Here is a 13,347-nt window from a genome sequence, read left to right as displayed (position 1 = left end):
ATAGCCCAGCATGACTCAAACACTCCACCATCCCAAAATAAATTCAAGATCTCCCATTCCTTTTCCTCTCCCACCTCTGGTGTTCTGCATGCTCACTTTTCTGCAAGCCTAGCTTTGCGGTCTAGATGTGGTTTCTTCCTCCATGCTTTTCCCCTACAATGCACATGTAAGCTGGAGGCTGAACCCCATCTCCTCAAAGAGAGAATTCATTGACTTCTGACAGCTGTCACAGGTCCCAGAAAGTTGAGTGAACTCCCAAAGACAGTTCTTCTGATCACAATTATGATCTTACAATCTGTTAAAAATCTGGGTGTCAGTGATCAAAACTAGGATCTCATCAATGAGCTACACCCCCACCCTGATGTCACATTTGAAATTAATTTGATTAGGGGCTGGAGCAGTGGCCAAGCCTTGCCTGCACTAGTCTAGGATGAACCGCAGTTTGATCCCCCTGCCTCCAAGCCAGGAGCGACTTCTGAGCGCATAGCCAGGAGTAACCCCTGAGTGTCACTGGGTGTGACTCAAAAACAAAAACAAAACAAAAAAGGAAATTAATTTAATCGATCTCTGTTCTGGCAGGAGTTGAGTGGCTAGGAAGTATGAATTCAGTAGAGGAAAAAGGCAGCTCTGTGTACTAAGAAATTCCTAATCCAGGCAGCCAAGTGTCTCTGATGAAATGATGGGACCAGAGCTTGGTCTAGCACCTGCTCAACAGGCTTAGTCAGCTGACGGTCCTGTGGCCCCAGCCAGTCAACCACCCTCCCCAAGAAGACAAGCTTCTCCCACCACAACAGAAACACCACACCCAGTGCTAAAGCCACACAGGAACAGAATGGGTATCTTCGCTTCAGAGGATTAATTGTGATGCTTCTGTCTGAAGTCTCCAAATTAAGAAAAATCATACCCAGGGCTGGAGGGAGCCCTAGCACAGCGGGTAGGGTATGTGTCTTGCACATGGCCGACCCAAGTTTGATCTCTGGCATCTCATATGCCAGCCCTCCCCAAAGCCTGCAATTTCTGAATTCAGTCAGAAGTATACTGTTTCCCTCAAAATAAGACAGTCTTATATTAATTTTTGCTCCCAGAGATGCGCAAGGTCTTATTTACAGGGAAATGCCTCATTTTTCCATGAAGAATACAGTACATGTTTATTGCTAAATGAAAATAAAGGAAATGTATTATCTTATACAGTAGTATGGTAGTTGTCAACACAAACCAGATAAACTGTGAATCCTACAGTAGCCAGTTTGTGTGCCCCTAGCAACCAGTTTACAGTAAATTTTCATTCCAAGACAGATCCTAAGGGGTGCTTTATTTTTTGGGGGGTGGGGAATCCCTTATATCTCACCCCGAAGGAAACCTGAAAGTAGATCTTATTTTGGGAGGATGTTTTATTTTCGGGGAAACACAGTAACCTCTGAGGTAGCCAGTGAGGCCAAAACTCCACCCCCACCCTCCAAAAATAAGGAATAAAGAAAAATCATACCCCAGTTTTAGGTGAGTGAACCAAAGCACAAGAACGTCTTCCTGTGTAATTTGGCTAGGACAAGCAATTATTAATGATGAGGATGTAGGTGCAGGGGAATTTCCAATCTGCTGTAAAAGCAATTCTTTGGCACATCCAGGAAATGTCACCCTCGTGGACCAGTCCCACAATTCCCTGAACATGATCAGGTTTGTGATCCCAGAGTGTTCTGTGGAAGCGCAGCGCACTGGGTCACAGCCTAACGAGACAAGGATCCTCACGGACAAGGATGGTGTGTTAACAAGCTGCCACTCCAAAGGCAGAATGATCTCTCCTTCCCAAATTCTGCTAACACAGCAGGAACTTCCACTTACTGAAAACCACCTGGAAGCTATCCGCTATTTCATTAACAATGAGCCATTTGCTTCGGGTACTTACTCCTTTGGCCTCTTCACAGGAACACAATTAAGGAAACAAAGAAAGCCCATTTAAGTAGTTCACAGTGTCAACTTAATACAACAGGCTTTACAGACTAGAGTAAGTTTACACACCCTCAGCTATCATTTGGGTAGCGCCATGGAAATCTAACTGTGAGGGCGCTAGAGACCAGAGCTTCTACAGAGCCCAGGCAGGCTTCTCCTAGGGGGCCTTTGACAACCTCCTTTCTTCCTAAGCAGGACAGGGCTAATGACTTCCATCCAGGAAACCAGGCTCAAGGACCAATTCGCTCCAGGCCTGGGTCTTGTGCATAGAAACTGGGTGCTGGGAAGCGGCCAGTGTAAAGCCTGAAACACTCTAGTCACAGCAAGAGTTTGTAGGTTCAGGCCTTGCATTTTGCATAGGACAAACCTGGTTCATGTAGTCATGGGTCTTTTCCCTTGGTTACAAAGGAACCCCTGAACAGAGGGAAGGCCATACAATTCCCTTTCCCTAGTTCTCACCCAGGCTGGCCCCTATTTTTCTGAGAAGTATGATTTCTCCATCAAATCCAGAACTCGTTTCCCTCAGACGTTTAATAAAACTTCCCCGCGCACACCCAGGCAACTCATCTTTTCTTTTTGATCTGGCTTTACCAGCTGTGGGAGGTAAGTCTGACAATAAAGCAATAATCTGCTTTTTTTTCGAGCCTTCATAAGCCCCCTTAAGAAGTCTTGTGTCGCCGTGAACAGGGCAATAACTGATTTTCAACAGAAAGCATTGTGCTCTTTACTAAGTTATTCCTTAATTCTTTTTTCCTTTTCTTTCAGGTCTGGGCAATAAATCAAAGCCCCTGGAGGCACAGCCTATGCTGCATGGAAAGCAAATTTCTCCTGCAGAGAAGTCACCACTGTGCCTGCTGAGGTGGTCACCGGGATGTAGTTTCCAAAAAGAGAAAACAGCAGCCAGCAAATTGGGAGCATGGAGAAGACCTGGCAGCACATTTGGTGGGATACACATGTGAGCATAGGAATGTGTACACACATACACATTAAATTGGGGAGTGGGGTAGAAGCACACCCAGCAGTGCTCAGGGATCACTACTGGCAGGGCTCTGAGAACCATTTAGGACCTTGAACCTAGGTCCTCCAAAGCAAGGCAAATGCCCTACATGTGTCCTACATGTTGTGCTATCACTCTGGTGCCACGTTTAATTTTTTTAAAGTCAGTCTTATGACCTGGTTTTTACTCTAATAAGCTCTCCTAGACAAGCCTCAAGAACAGAATACAAAGACTAGGAGGATGCTCTTGCTCATTGATACAAGATCCTGAACTTTGGGGCCGGGCGGTGGCGCTGGAGATAAGGTGCCTGCCTTGCCTGCGCTAGCCTAGGACGGACCACGGTTCGATCCCCCGGCTCCCATATGGTCCCCCAAGAAGCCAGGAGCAACTTCTGAGCGCATAGCCTGGAGTAACCCCTGAGCGTCACAGGGTGTGGCCCAAAAACCAAAAAAAAAAAAAAAAAAAAGAAAAAAAAGATCCTGAACTTTGATCAAACAATGCCTGCTGGGAGGTAGGGCTTAGAGTAGTAAAGTTTTGAGAGTCTAAGAAATAAGGATGATAAAGACTATCAAACCTTTTTTTTCCCCATGAGGTCCAAGCCTGGAAGTAATCCCCAATCACAGAGCTGGAAGTAGCCCTCAAGTCTCATCCTATATTACTGTATTCTACCCATAACACCAGCCATAAAAGGGGTCAGTCCCTTTACTGTGGCATTCAAGCACCACCAGGTATGTAAACAAAACAAACAAAACCAAACAAAAAAATAAGCAACCTAAAAATATAAATAAACAACCTTTTTAATAAAAAAAAAAAGGCCCAGAAAGTACAGTAGGATTGAATCTGGGGCTCCTAGTTCTCTGGTAAATTTTTTTTTGGGGGGGGGCAGGAATGTGGGATCCCACTGGCAATTCTCAGTCAACTAGGCATCCAGTTCAAGAGAAGGGCCCAAGGCTATCTTAGTGCTGAGGTGTCAGGGGTCCAGGGCTACTCAGGATGGTCAAGATGATAGAGACAAAAGGGAACAGGCAAAGCAAGATGAGGGATGGCCCTTACAAAAAGGAAGGCCACAAGGAGGCCTAGGTGTGCCTGTGACTTGGCTGAACTAGGGCCCTAATGGAACTGGACAACAGAACATCATCTCAGCAACCGCTCCTTTGTTTCAAGGGCCCACAGTCTTGGGGCATCCCAGAGAAATACTCACTCACCCATGAACTCTAGGAGGCCTTCCTTTCCCTTTATTTCTGTTTCCCCTAATAAAGTCTTTACTGAATTTGCTCTTCAGTCCCTTGCTTCCAACTTTTAAGAATAAAACCTGAATGTCTACACTCGCTTTAACATGAAGACCATATAGTGCCAGGAATCGAACATGGGTTGAATGCAGGCCAGGCATACACCCTAACCACAGCTCTCTGAAATATTTCTTTAGGAGCTATGTCCTTATTCTTGGGTATCGGAAATTTTAATCCAAGACTTTGTTGAACAGATACCGTAACATTTAGAGACTCAGACCCAACTAAGGATGCTCCCTGTTCCTTGTAAAAGAGTAAGTAATGAGCAAATCTCTCATAAAACAAAACATGAAGAAATTTACTAAGTGTGTTTCAATCTGCTAGTAATGGGTTATTACCCAAGAGGCTATAATTACAGAAACTCCTCAGTTGAGACATTACAGTAAACATTTTGTAATTAAGGGACAGAAATAAAGAGAAAATGTGTACCTATCATAGAAAAACCCCCATATCTGCAATACTTCAAATAAGGACTTCTTATTTGTAATTACATATTGTTTGTTTGGGGAAACCCTGGGTCACACCAGGTGGTGTTCAGTAATTACATCTGGATCTGTGTTCAGGGGTCACTCACTCCTGTAGGTGCTTTAGGGACTAGGGGATCATATTTGGGGCCAGGGACTTGAACTAGGGTTAGCCCGCAAGGCAAGTCCATAAGCCCTGTTAAATGTTATCTATTCAGCCCCAAGTAGCTATACGTTTTGTCAAATTAAAATCACCCTGCTAGGTCAGGATTGTGACTCAGTAGAGGGGCATATGCTTTATACCTGTGAAGCCCTGCCCTGGATTCCTGGTTTGCAAATAAAGAGAGCTAAAATAAAACAATCTTTTTAATTCCATGTTTCTATTAAATAAAAGAATCTGTCTCATTGGATGGCCCATGGTAATGCTGTAAAAAAATTAACTCCAATCTCTTGGGATAAAGTCATGAAACTTAATTGCCGAGTTTTATATCAGCAGATACTTATTTTTGTTTATTTGCTTTCCCATTCAGGAGGGGGAAGAGAGAACAGGAACCTATGTATGGGTGGCCAGGACAAGTGAGGGACTGAAACAAGACACCCAGCAAAACATGCACTCAGACCTCTGAACCATCTGTCCAGCCCCCAGTTGATATTTAAATTAAAGGACAATGCAGCATTGAATGGGCCACAAAATAGCTACTGAGATTATGTAATGTTCTGGATAAACATTTAACAGATATATTTTCTGAAGAGAAGAAAATGTCAAAAGAACCTAAATTAGATGTTTAAACTATTTGCCCCATGACAATTTCATTTCTTTTTTCTTTTTTTTTTTTTTTTTGGTGGGGGTCCTCATAGCAAAGCTCTAAAGCTTAGGGCCTGGATTTCAGGCCAGACAGTGAATTACTAGGACCTAAGATTGAGCATTACTGGGGGTGGGGAGGTCTGTGGTGCAGGGATCAATTTGGGTTACCTCTGTCTGTGGTGGGTGGTGGGGGAGCATGACATTCAAGGACATGAGTGGGATTCCTTGAATACAAAGTATGTTCTGCTGATCCCTGGCCATTTTTCTGGTTCATAACACTCTTTACAGGGGCGCTTAGTGATGCTGAGGACCAGCAGTGCTGGGGAACCACCTAGTGGTGCTGGAGTCAAACTCAGGGCTGCCTGAGCCATATCCTTTGGGGGAGAATAAGAGTTTGGAACACACTCAGAGGTGGCCAGGGCTTACTCCCAGCTCTGTGCTCAGGAATTCAATTTCCACCTCCACTGGTGGAGGACCACGTGAGGTGTGGGGGGATTGAACCAGAGTTAGTCATACACAAGGTAAGCACCTTTCCACCCGTACTATCTCTTTAGCCCAGTAAAAAAAAAAAGCCCAGACTTTTTTTTTTAAATAAAGTCTTCCTTTTAATAATCACTTTGATTCCTCTCTACTCTCTCTCCCACTCCTATTTCTCTTCTAAATGAGGCTTCATGTTTGTCCTTAAGTAGATTCTTCATATGAAATCAAGAGCAAAAAATGTGAAAATAAAAATAAGCTGACTGGTGCAAAAGCACAAAAGAATGCTAAAAGAGACATTTCATATTTTGTATCAAAAGACAATACAGGTACAAAAGCAAAAAAAAAAAGGCTTTTCAGTCTCAGCCTGGGGGAAACGTGCATTTCTTTTAACGTTTCACACGGCAGAACTGATCAATAAAAGGTCTGTCCCCTAGAGAACAATATTAAAATTCTTTGCTTGGTCTAAGGGATTCCAGCTCAATTAAGTCTGAAGGGTCTTGATCTAGATTACTGACACCTAACAGCACAAATCTACTCATCAAAGAAAGAGAGACGACAAAGAGAAAACAAGGCCTCGTAACACATGCATTAATGCACTTTACAAACATTTTGAATTCAGTGATGGGAATAAACCCTGAACTCTCTACCTCAGAAGCAGTCAAGGGGAAAAACTTCTCCACGTGGTCGTCATCCTCTTCGTCAGGCGGTGGTTTTGCTGGAGGCGGTGGACGTTCCCTCTGTGAACAGAACAAAGGACATTGCGCCTTGTTTTCCTTCAAGGATCTAACTTTTTGTCTTATACTTTATCTTAGCTTTGAGAAATAAAAGAGAATTACGTAAGGAACCCCAGGCCTGGAGAGTGAAAAAGTCACACATATAGCACACAAGCATACATACACACACATAGGCAATCAATGGTTCCTAATATTTATAACAGCTACCTCTTTCATACTCTAAAGTACAAAAATCACCAGCACTAAAAATAACTAACCATTTTGTTAGGAAAAAAAATCCTACATAATACTAAAAAAACTCTAGTACAGGAAACCGTTTCTTTCTTCAGCCTACTCTCAAAGAAAAGCCAAATCAAAGGAATCGACTTGTCCAGGAGTTATGGAAAAATAACAGTCAGTCAAGGACAAAAACATTAATCCCTGCTCAAACCTTAATGTTGTGACTAGGAAAAGTTCAGAATTGGTAATTGGTCTCTTATTCTCTGTCCTTTTTTTTTTTTTTGGTTTTTGGGCCACACCTGGCTGTGCTCAGGGGTTACTCCTGGCTGTCTGCTCAGAAATAGCTCCTGGCAGGCATGGGGACCATATGGGACACCGAGATTCGAACCAACCACCTTTGGTCCTGGATGGGCTGCTTGCAAGGCAAACACCGCTGTGCTATCTCTCTGGGCCCTCTCTGTCCCTTTTTTCAATACTTACTATTATGCTCAATAACAGAGGCAAACCAAAACCCTATTTTATCTAAGCCTATTTAAAATTATTTTTATTTTTAAGAAGCATATTTACAATTACTGATTAAGCCTGTTTTTAAGAGGAGTATTTGTCAGCCAGATACATTAGTGTAGAAACTGGCAAAGTTTTCTTAAAGGTCATAAATTCTAATATGTATTTTTGGCTTTGCCATCTGATCCATCACTGCAGTACAAAGGTTGCCACAGAAAACATGAAAATGAGGAAGTGTGGCTGTATTCCAATAAAACTTTATTTACAAAAGCAAGTAGCTGTTCAGAGACCAGTTTTGCCATTTCCTGCAGGAATAAGAAATTCACCAAAGAGGGAGACAGTGAAATATTTAAATCACAGGTACAGACTTTAAGAAATACACAGGCTGGTCTTTGGTGAAAAAAAGCTTTAGTCACATTCCCCATGTACTTGCTACACTCTGAGCATCTTAGAGTTCAAAGTGCTGGTGGTCATGCCTGATAATCAATGTTCAATAGGGAAGGGAGAGGGGCCCCAAAACTGGAGTTGGCTTGCAGATTCATTTCCTGGGTTGTGGCTTAGTTCATTATGTTCCTGGAACAGGAGGAGTTTTGAAGAAGTCAGGACAGAGATGAATGCTGAGTTATGTGTGAGCCCAAGAAAATATGTACAGAAAGACACGGCTCCTGTTTTAGGAACTCCTAGAGCTAGCTTTTGGCACCCACATTTTCTGTTTAAAAAAGCTGAAAAGCTTGGAACACTTGATTTTGATGTTATCTGTCTGCCTTCCTCCTTTCTTTCCCTTTTTCTTTTTCTTCTCTCTCTCTCTCTCTCTCTCTCTCTCTCTCTCTCTCCCCCCCCCACATTTTCTGTTTAAAAAAGCTGAAAAGCTTGGAACACTTGATTTTGATGTTATCTGTCTGCCTTCCTCCTTTCTTTCCCTTTTTCTTCTTCTTCTCTCTCTCTCTCTCTCTCTCTCTCTCTCTCTCTCTCTCTCTCTCTCTCTCCCTCCCTCCCTCCCTCCCTCCCTCCTCAGTTCTCAAATCATATGAGGGAACTCACATGCAAAACCGCCGAGATATGACATCCCCAATCCCTCAGTGTTATATCTTGGAGTCAGTCCCTCCCATAATTTCTAGAACCAGAGGGACACCTAAAGGTATACCTTCAAAATGGGTTTGGATGTTCAAGCCATTTAGATCATATTTCCCACATTCCCACCCTTCTTTGCTCCATAAAGCAAAAAGCCTGACGCCAGGTTCAACAGGGAAAGAAGGGAAGAGTGAAAGGGACAGATCCAGTTCTTCCAATAGCAACCAACCTTAGGCACAGGGAGCTGCAGGAAAGCAACATGAAACCCAACAGCAAAAAAGGAAATCTTCCCAAGTGGCAAGTGCCCAGACAGAGCCAGGAATGCCTTGTTGATCAGTGAAGATGGCAAAGGAAACAGATACACCCACAGCTTCTTCTAATGTGGAAACTTTGATCTGTGAGTACAGGGCTGATTTATACTTTCAACCAGGGGTCTCAAACTCGCGGCCTACGAGTTGTTGTGGCCCTCCGTATAACATTTTGTGGCCCGCGGCTGGCTTTGCGAGGCTGGCTTTCAAATGTGCGATTTTTATTTGGTAAGGGAATAATTGCGAATACTGCGATATTTGAAACAATTTGTTTACCAAGATATTGATAAAAAAAAAAGGGGGGGGTCAGGAAAATCAGTCTAATATGCACAAACAAAAATAGCAAAGCACACACTCCCAAATACATCAGTTTCTACCTAGCAGGCCCACATGAATCTACCCTGGATGGCACAAAGCTGTGTGGAGTTCAGAGGCTGAGCCCCACACAACGGCTTAGTCCTGCTTTCCTGAGACCTTGTTCCTCTTGCAAAGCCTTCAGCTCCCTCTACTGGGCATCACCTGTAAGTACCACTTGGCACACTGCCTCCTGCACAGCTGGGCTCCTTCATTTCTTCTGGGCCCAGCAGTGAAAGATGAGGCCTCTGTCACAGAAGCGTAGTGCTAGGGGGCTCTGCTCTGGCACGTGCTTTCACACTCACAAGAAGTTTTATCTCCACCCTTGACAACCTGTTTACAGTAGGCTGCCACAAAACTGGCAGATGGAAACGGAAATGCCCGGGCTATCCCAAGGCAAGGAGACTAATTCAAACAAAACTCCACCAGGAAGCATTGGGCTCCTCCCAGGGCACACGGAAAGAACCCAAGAACTATATATAGCAGGCGAATCATAAAGGCCAAGCCATATGCCAGATGAATACCAAATGAGAGAGGTCCCAAGCAGGAAGAAATGACGCACACCTGAAAATAGGGCTCCAGATGTGCAATCTCTGGAGTTCTGGTGAAGCACTGTTTCCCAAAGTGGGTGGTACCACCTACACCTGGTTCTGGACAGATCCAAGAGAGGGGACACTAGTAGCCTCCAAGCAATTGTGTAGCATTGTTCACTTAAAGACTAGTAAGGAGAGATAGCACAAGGGTTAGGGCACTAGCCCTGAATGTGGTTAGCCTGTGTTCAATCTCCAGCATCCCATATGATTCCCCTGAGTCTGCCAGCAATGATCCTGAAGTATAGAACCAGGTGTCAGACTAGAGTGATAGCACAGCGGTAGGGCATTTGCCGACCCATGATGGACAAGGGTTTGATCCTGGACATCTCATATGGTCGGTCCCCAGAGCCTGCCAGGAGCGATTTCTGAGCCTAGAGCCAGGAGTAACCCCTGAGTGCCACCTGGTGTGGCCCAAAACAAACAAAAAGAAAAACTAGGTGTTGACCCTGAACTGTATTGAGTGTGGGCCCCAAAACAATAAAACCCCACTTAAAAAAAAAAAAGAAAGAAAAGGAAAAATTTCAGGGCCAAAGAGATAGTATAGGAGTTGTCTTGCTAGCAGCCAATCCCAGTTAGATCTCAGATATAGGTGGTAATCCCAGCACCAAAGGGGGTTGTCATTCCCCAAATGATACAGAGCCAGGAGTAGTCCCTGAGTACCCTTCAGTGGGACCCAACAACCAAACAGAAAAATTTCTCATGAGAAAAAAATTCTGGGTTGTCCCATTGTATGATTTCAATAGCTGGAGATGTTTTAAGTAGAAAAAATAGGAATCCAGATATTCAGATAGCTGATCAAACCTAGCTATAGTACTGTTGAATAGGGAAGTTGACCACACCCAGATGGCTGATCCTACAAGGTGACTGTAAGGAGGGGGTAGACTCAAGCACTAGGACTTCAGAGAAAACAAATATTGAACAGCAAAGACTTCAAAGACAGAAACAGCACTGAGGCTAACCAGATAAAATATTTCCAACTGCTCTAAGGGCCCCAAAGAAATAGAAGATGCAAATGAATGCTCTGAATATTTTTTTTCTTTTTCTTTGGTTTTTGGGTCACACCCGGCAGTGCTCAGGGGCTACTCCTGGCTCTACGCTCAGAAATCGCTCCTGCAGGCTGTATGGGATGTCGGGGTTTGAACCACTGTCCTTCTGCATGCAAGGCAAACGCTTTACCTCCATGCTATCTCTCGGGCCCCAAATGCTCTGAATATTGGGAAAATGGAAACATTACCCCCAGCACACAATTTGTAATAGTTTTACCACTCTGAGGAAGAGGGACAATAACAAATGTCTCAGAAAACAGGGAGGCCATGGGGTCAGCCCTCTGAAATACACTGCCATGAGGCTCCGTATTTCTGATCCCCAAAGTTGCACCCAGAGGCGTGCACCCAGAGGCACACCAAGGTGGCAGCAGGTCCTCTTTATGACTCAGAAGGGCCATTTCTGACCATAGGTCAGCGCCTCAAAGTAAAGAAAAGTGCCAGAAGGAGGGGAGGGACCTTCCAGTCACGATAGCAGGGCTCTGTACAGACACAGTCCCAAGAAGCTGAGGCAGACAGAGAAGCAGCGTGGTCTTCTTTATGACTCAGAAGCACCATTTTCGCACCCAGGTCAGAGCCCTGAGAAGGGTACAGCCCTTTGCTCCATGGCCAGACATTTCTTCCAGTCACTCAGCCACACTGCAACACACGATAAACACCTCCAGATTGCAAAGGTCACGCTGGGAAACCCCACCATGCTTAGTAAGCAAAGATGGTAGCTCTGAAGACCCAACGTTCCACCTAAGCATGGTAGCAACAGCAGCCTCAAGTTTCTGAGGGCCCACACCACGTACAGGCCTGACTCCTGCAGCTTTCATTCCCATTGCCTCGGAATCCTTGCTCATGGAGTCACGGTCCGATGATAGCCCGCTGGCCATGCTGTCCAACGAGTGGCAGGAGATAGCGTTATACAGCGCTTCGTAGGGACCCTCCTCTTCTGCATTTATGTCAAAATCCATGATCAGCTCAGTCACTGCTTTCTCCACGTCACCTAAAAAGAAGCCAGAAATTGAGAGTCAGAGAAAGATTACACCTGGATTTTCATTCCAGAGTCACTTTGATGATAGGAATTTGACAAACACTGAGGAAAGTAAAAGAACTGACTGCATTGGGCTGTGGGCAAAGAGGTCAATTTTTTCAGGTGTTATTTTCCATTTTATAGAATTAAAGAGAATTTTCTTGAATTCAACATATTTGACTCCTTTAATGATACGTCCTAACTCCTTAAGAAATTCCCAAATGGGGCCCGGAGAGATAGCACAGCGGCGTTTGCCTTGCAAGCAGCCGATCCAGGACCAAAGGTGGTTGGTTCAAATCCCGGTGTCCCATATGGTCCCCCGTGCCTGCCAGGAGCTATTTCTGAGCAGACAGCCAGGAGAAACCTCTGAGCACCGCCGGGTGTGGCCCAAAAACCAAAAAAAAAAAAAAAAAAGAAATTCCCAAATGCCTCAATACCTTGATAGCAGAAATATCAACTCTTGTAAAGTATAATTGGGTAACTTCAGCAGTCTTTTATTTTTTGAGGGTCACACCTAGCAACACTCAGGACTTACTCCTGGCTGTGCTCAGGGATCATTTTTGGTGGTTTCAGGGGACCAACCATATCGTATGCTGGGTATCACACCTGAGTTAGCTGCATGCAAGACAAATACTCTAACGGGTATACTATCACTCTAACCCCTCAGCAATCCTTTAAATGTAGTAAGCCTCTCCATGTGTTCAAGCAAAAATGAGATAGCAGCAAGAACTTTCAAAGACGAACACACCAACAGGCACCGTATGTCACTCACTGGATAACTATCATCCCTAAGCTGTAGATTCATGGTTCTGCAAAATTAGTAACTTAGAAAACACAGGTCTCAGTGTGCTTACAACTTATCAAAACCATAACTATCAAATCCTGGCTTCTAAAGAAAGAGGCTGGGCCTGCCAAAGACAGTACATGGACCCTATCTGTTGGACAGATGTTTATTGTCAAAAATTCTAAAGATTTACCGCAGGCCAATCATGCTCCAGGCATTCAAGCACTTCCTAGAAAGGGGATTACTAAGATTTGAATTATCATGTTTATTATATATTCCAGAATTGCTCTCCTAGAGCCAACCAGAAAAGCAGGGGCTAGAAATAAGTAGGAAAAGAAGAGGGCCATCTTCAGAAGCCTAAGCTCTATCAGACTTCATATTAAAGTTCATACATTGGGGAAAAAAATCTCAATCTAAACTTATGAAGTAAGTTCCCAAGCCCCTGAAGTGGTTTTGATTCAGATTTTTCATTTTGCTAAATCACACCAAGCTCTTTACAAGCTGAGATTCCCTTAGCTGGAAGAGAAGAGCTGACTTACCCTGAGATTTCTGGGATATGGAGTCCACATTGGAGATGAGAGCTGGCTGAGGCGTGGGGGTCTTATCTACCTCCTTTGCACTTCTTTTTCCAGTCATGTGATCTGTAAGAAAAGACAACAATCCAGAAAGAGATAAAGAGAGCTTCACTAAATACAGAGGCCTAACTGAGCCACACCATCCCCTGGTCATTTCAGCGG

General features: G+C 44.2%; 1 protein-coding gene across 3 annotated transcripts in view; it reads right to left on the bottom strand.

Annotated features, from left to right (window-relative positions):
• Positions 1 to 13,347, bottom strand: part of ANKS1A (ankyrin repeat and sterile alpha motif domain containing 1A) — a 220,569-nt gene that overhangs the window by 93,267 nt on the left and 113,955 nt on the right. For all 3 annotated transcript variants that reach the window (XM_049765237.1, XM_049765236.1, XM_049765238.1), the window contains exons 7-9: positions 13,150 to 13,251; positions 11,603 to 11,799; positions 6,630 to 6,719 (exon numbers count right to left, since the gene is read on the bottom strand). In XM_049765237.1, the coding sequence (XP_049621194.1) occupies positions 6,630 to 6,719; positions 11,603 to 11,799; positions 13,150 to 13,251 (389 nt within the window). The remainder of the gene's footprint in view (positions 1 to 6,629; positions 6,720 to 11,602; positions 11,800 to 13,149; positions 13,252 to 13,347) is intronic.

The sequence above is a fragment of the Suncus etruscus genome, chromosome 18 (genome assembly GCF_024139225.1).
Source record: "Suncus etruscus isolate mSunEtr1 chromosome 18, mSunEtr1.pri.cur, whole genome shotgun sequence".
Taxonomy (NCBI): domain Eukaryota; kingdom Metazoa; phylum Chordata; class Mammalia; order Eulipotyphla; family Soricidae; genus Suncus; species Suncus etruscus.
This window is presented reverse-complemented; position numbering and strand designations above follow the sequence as displayed.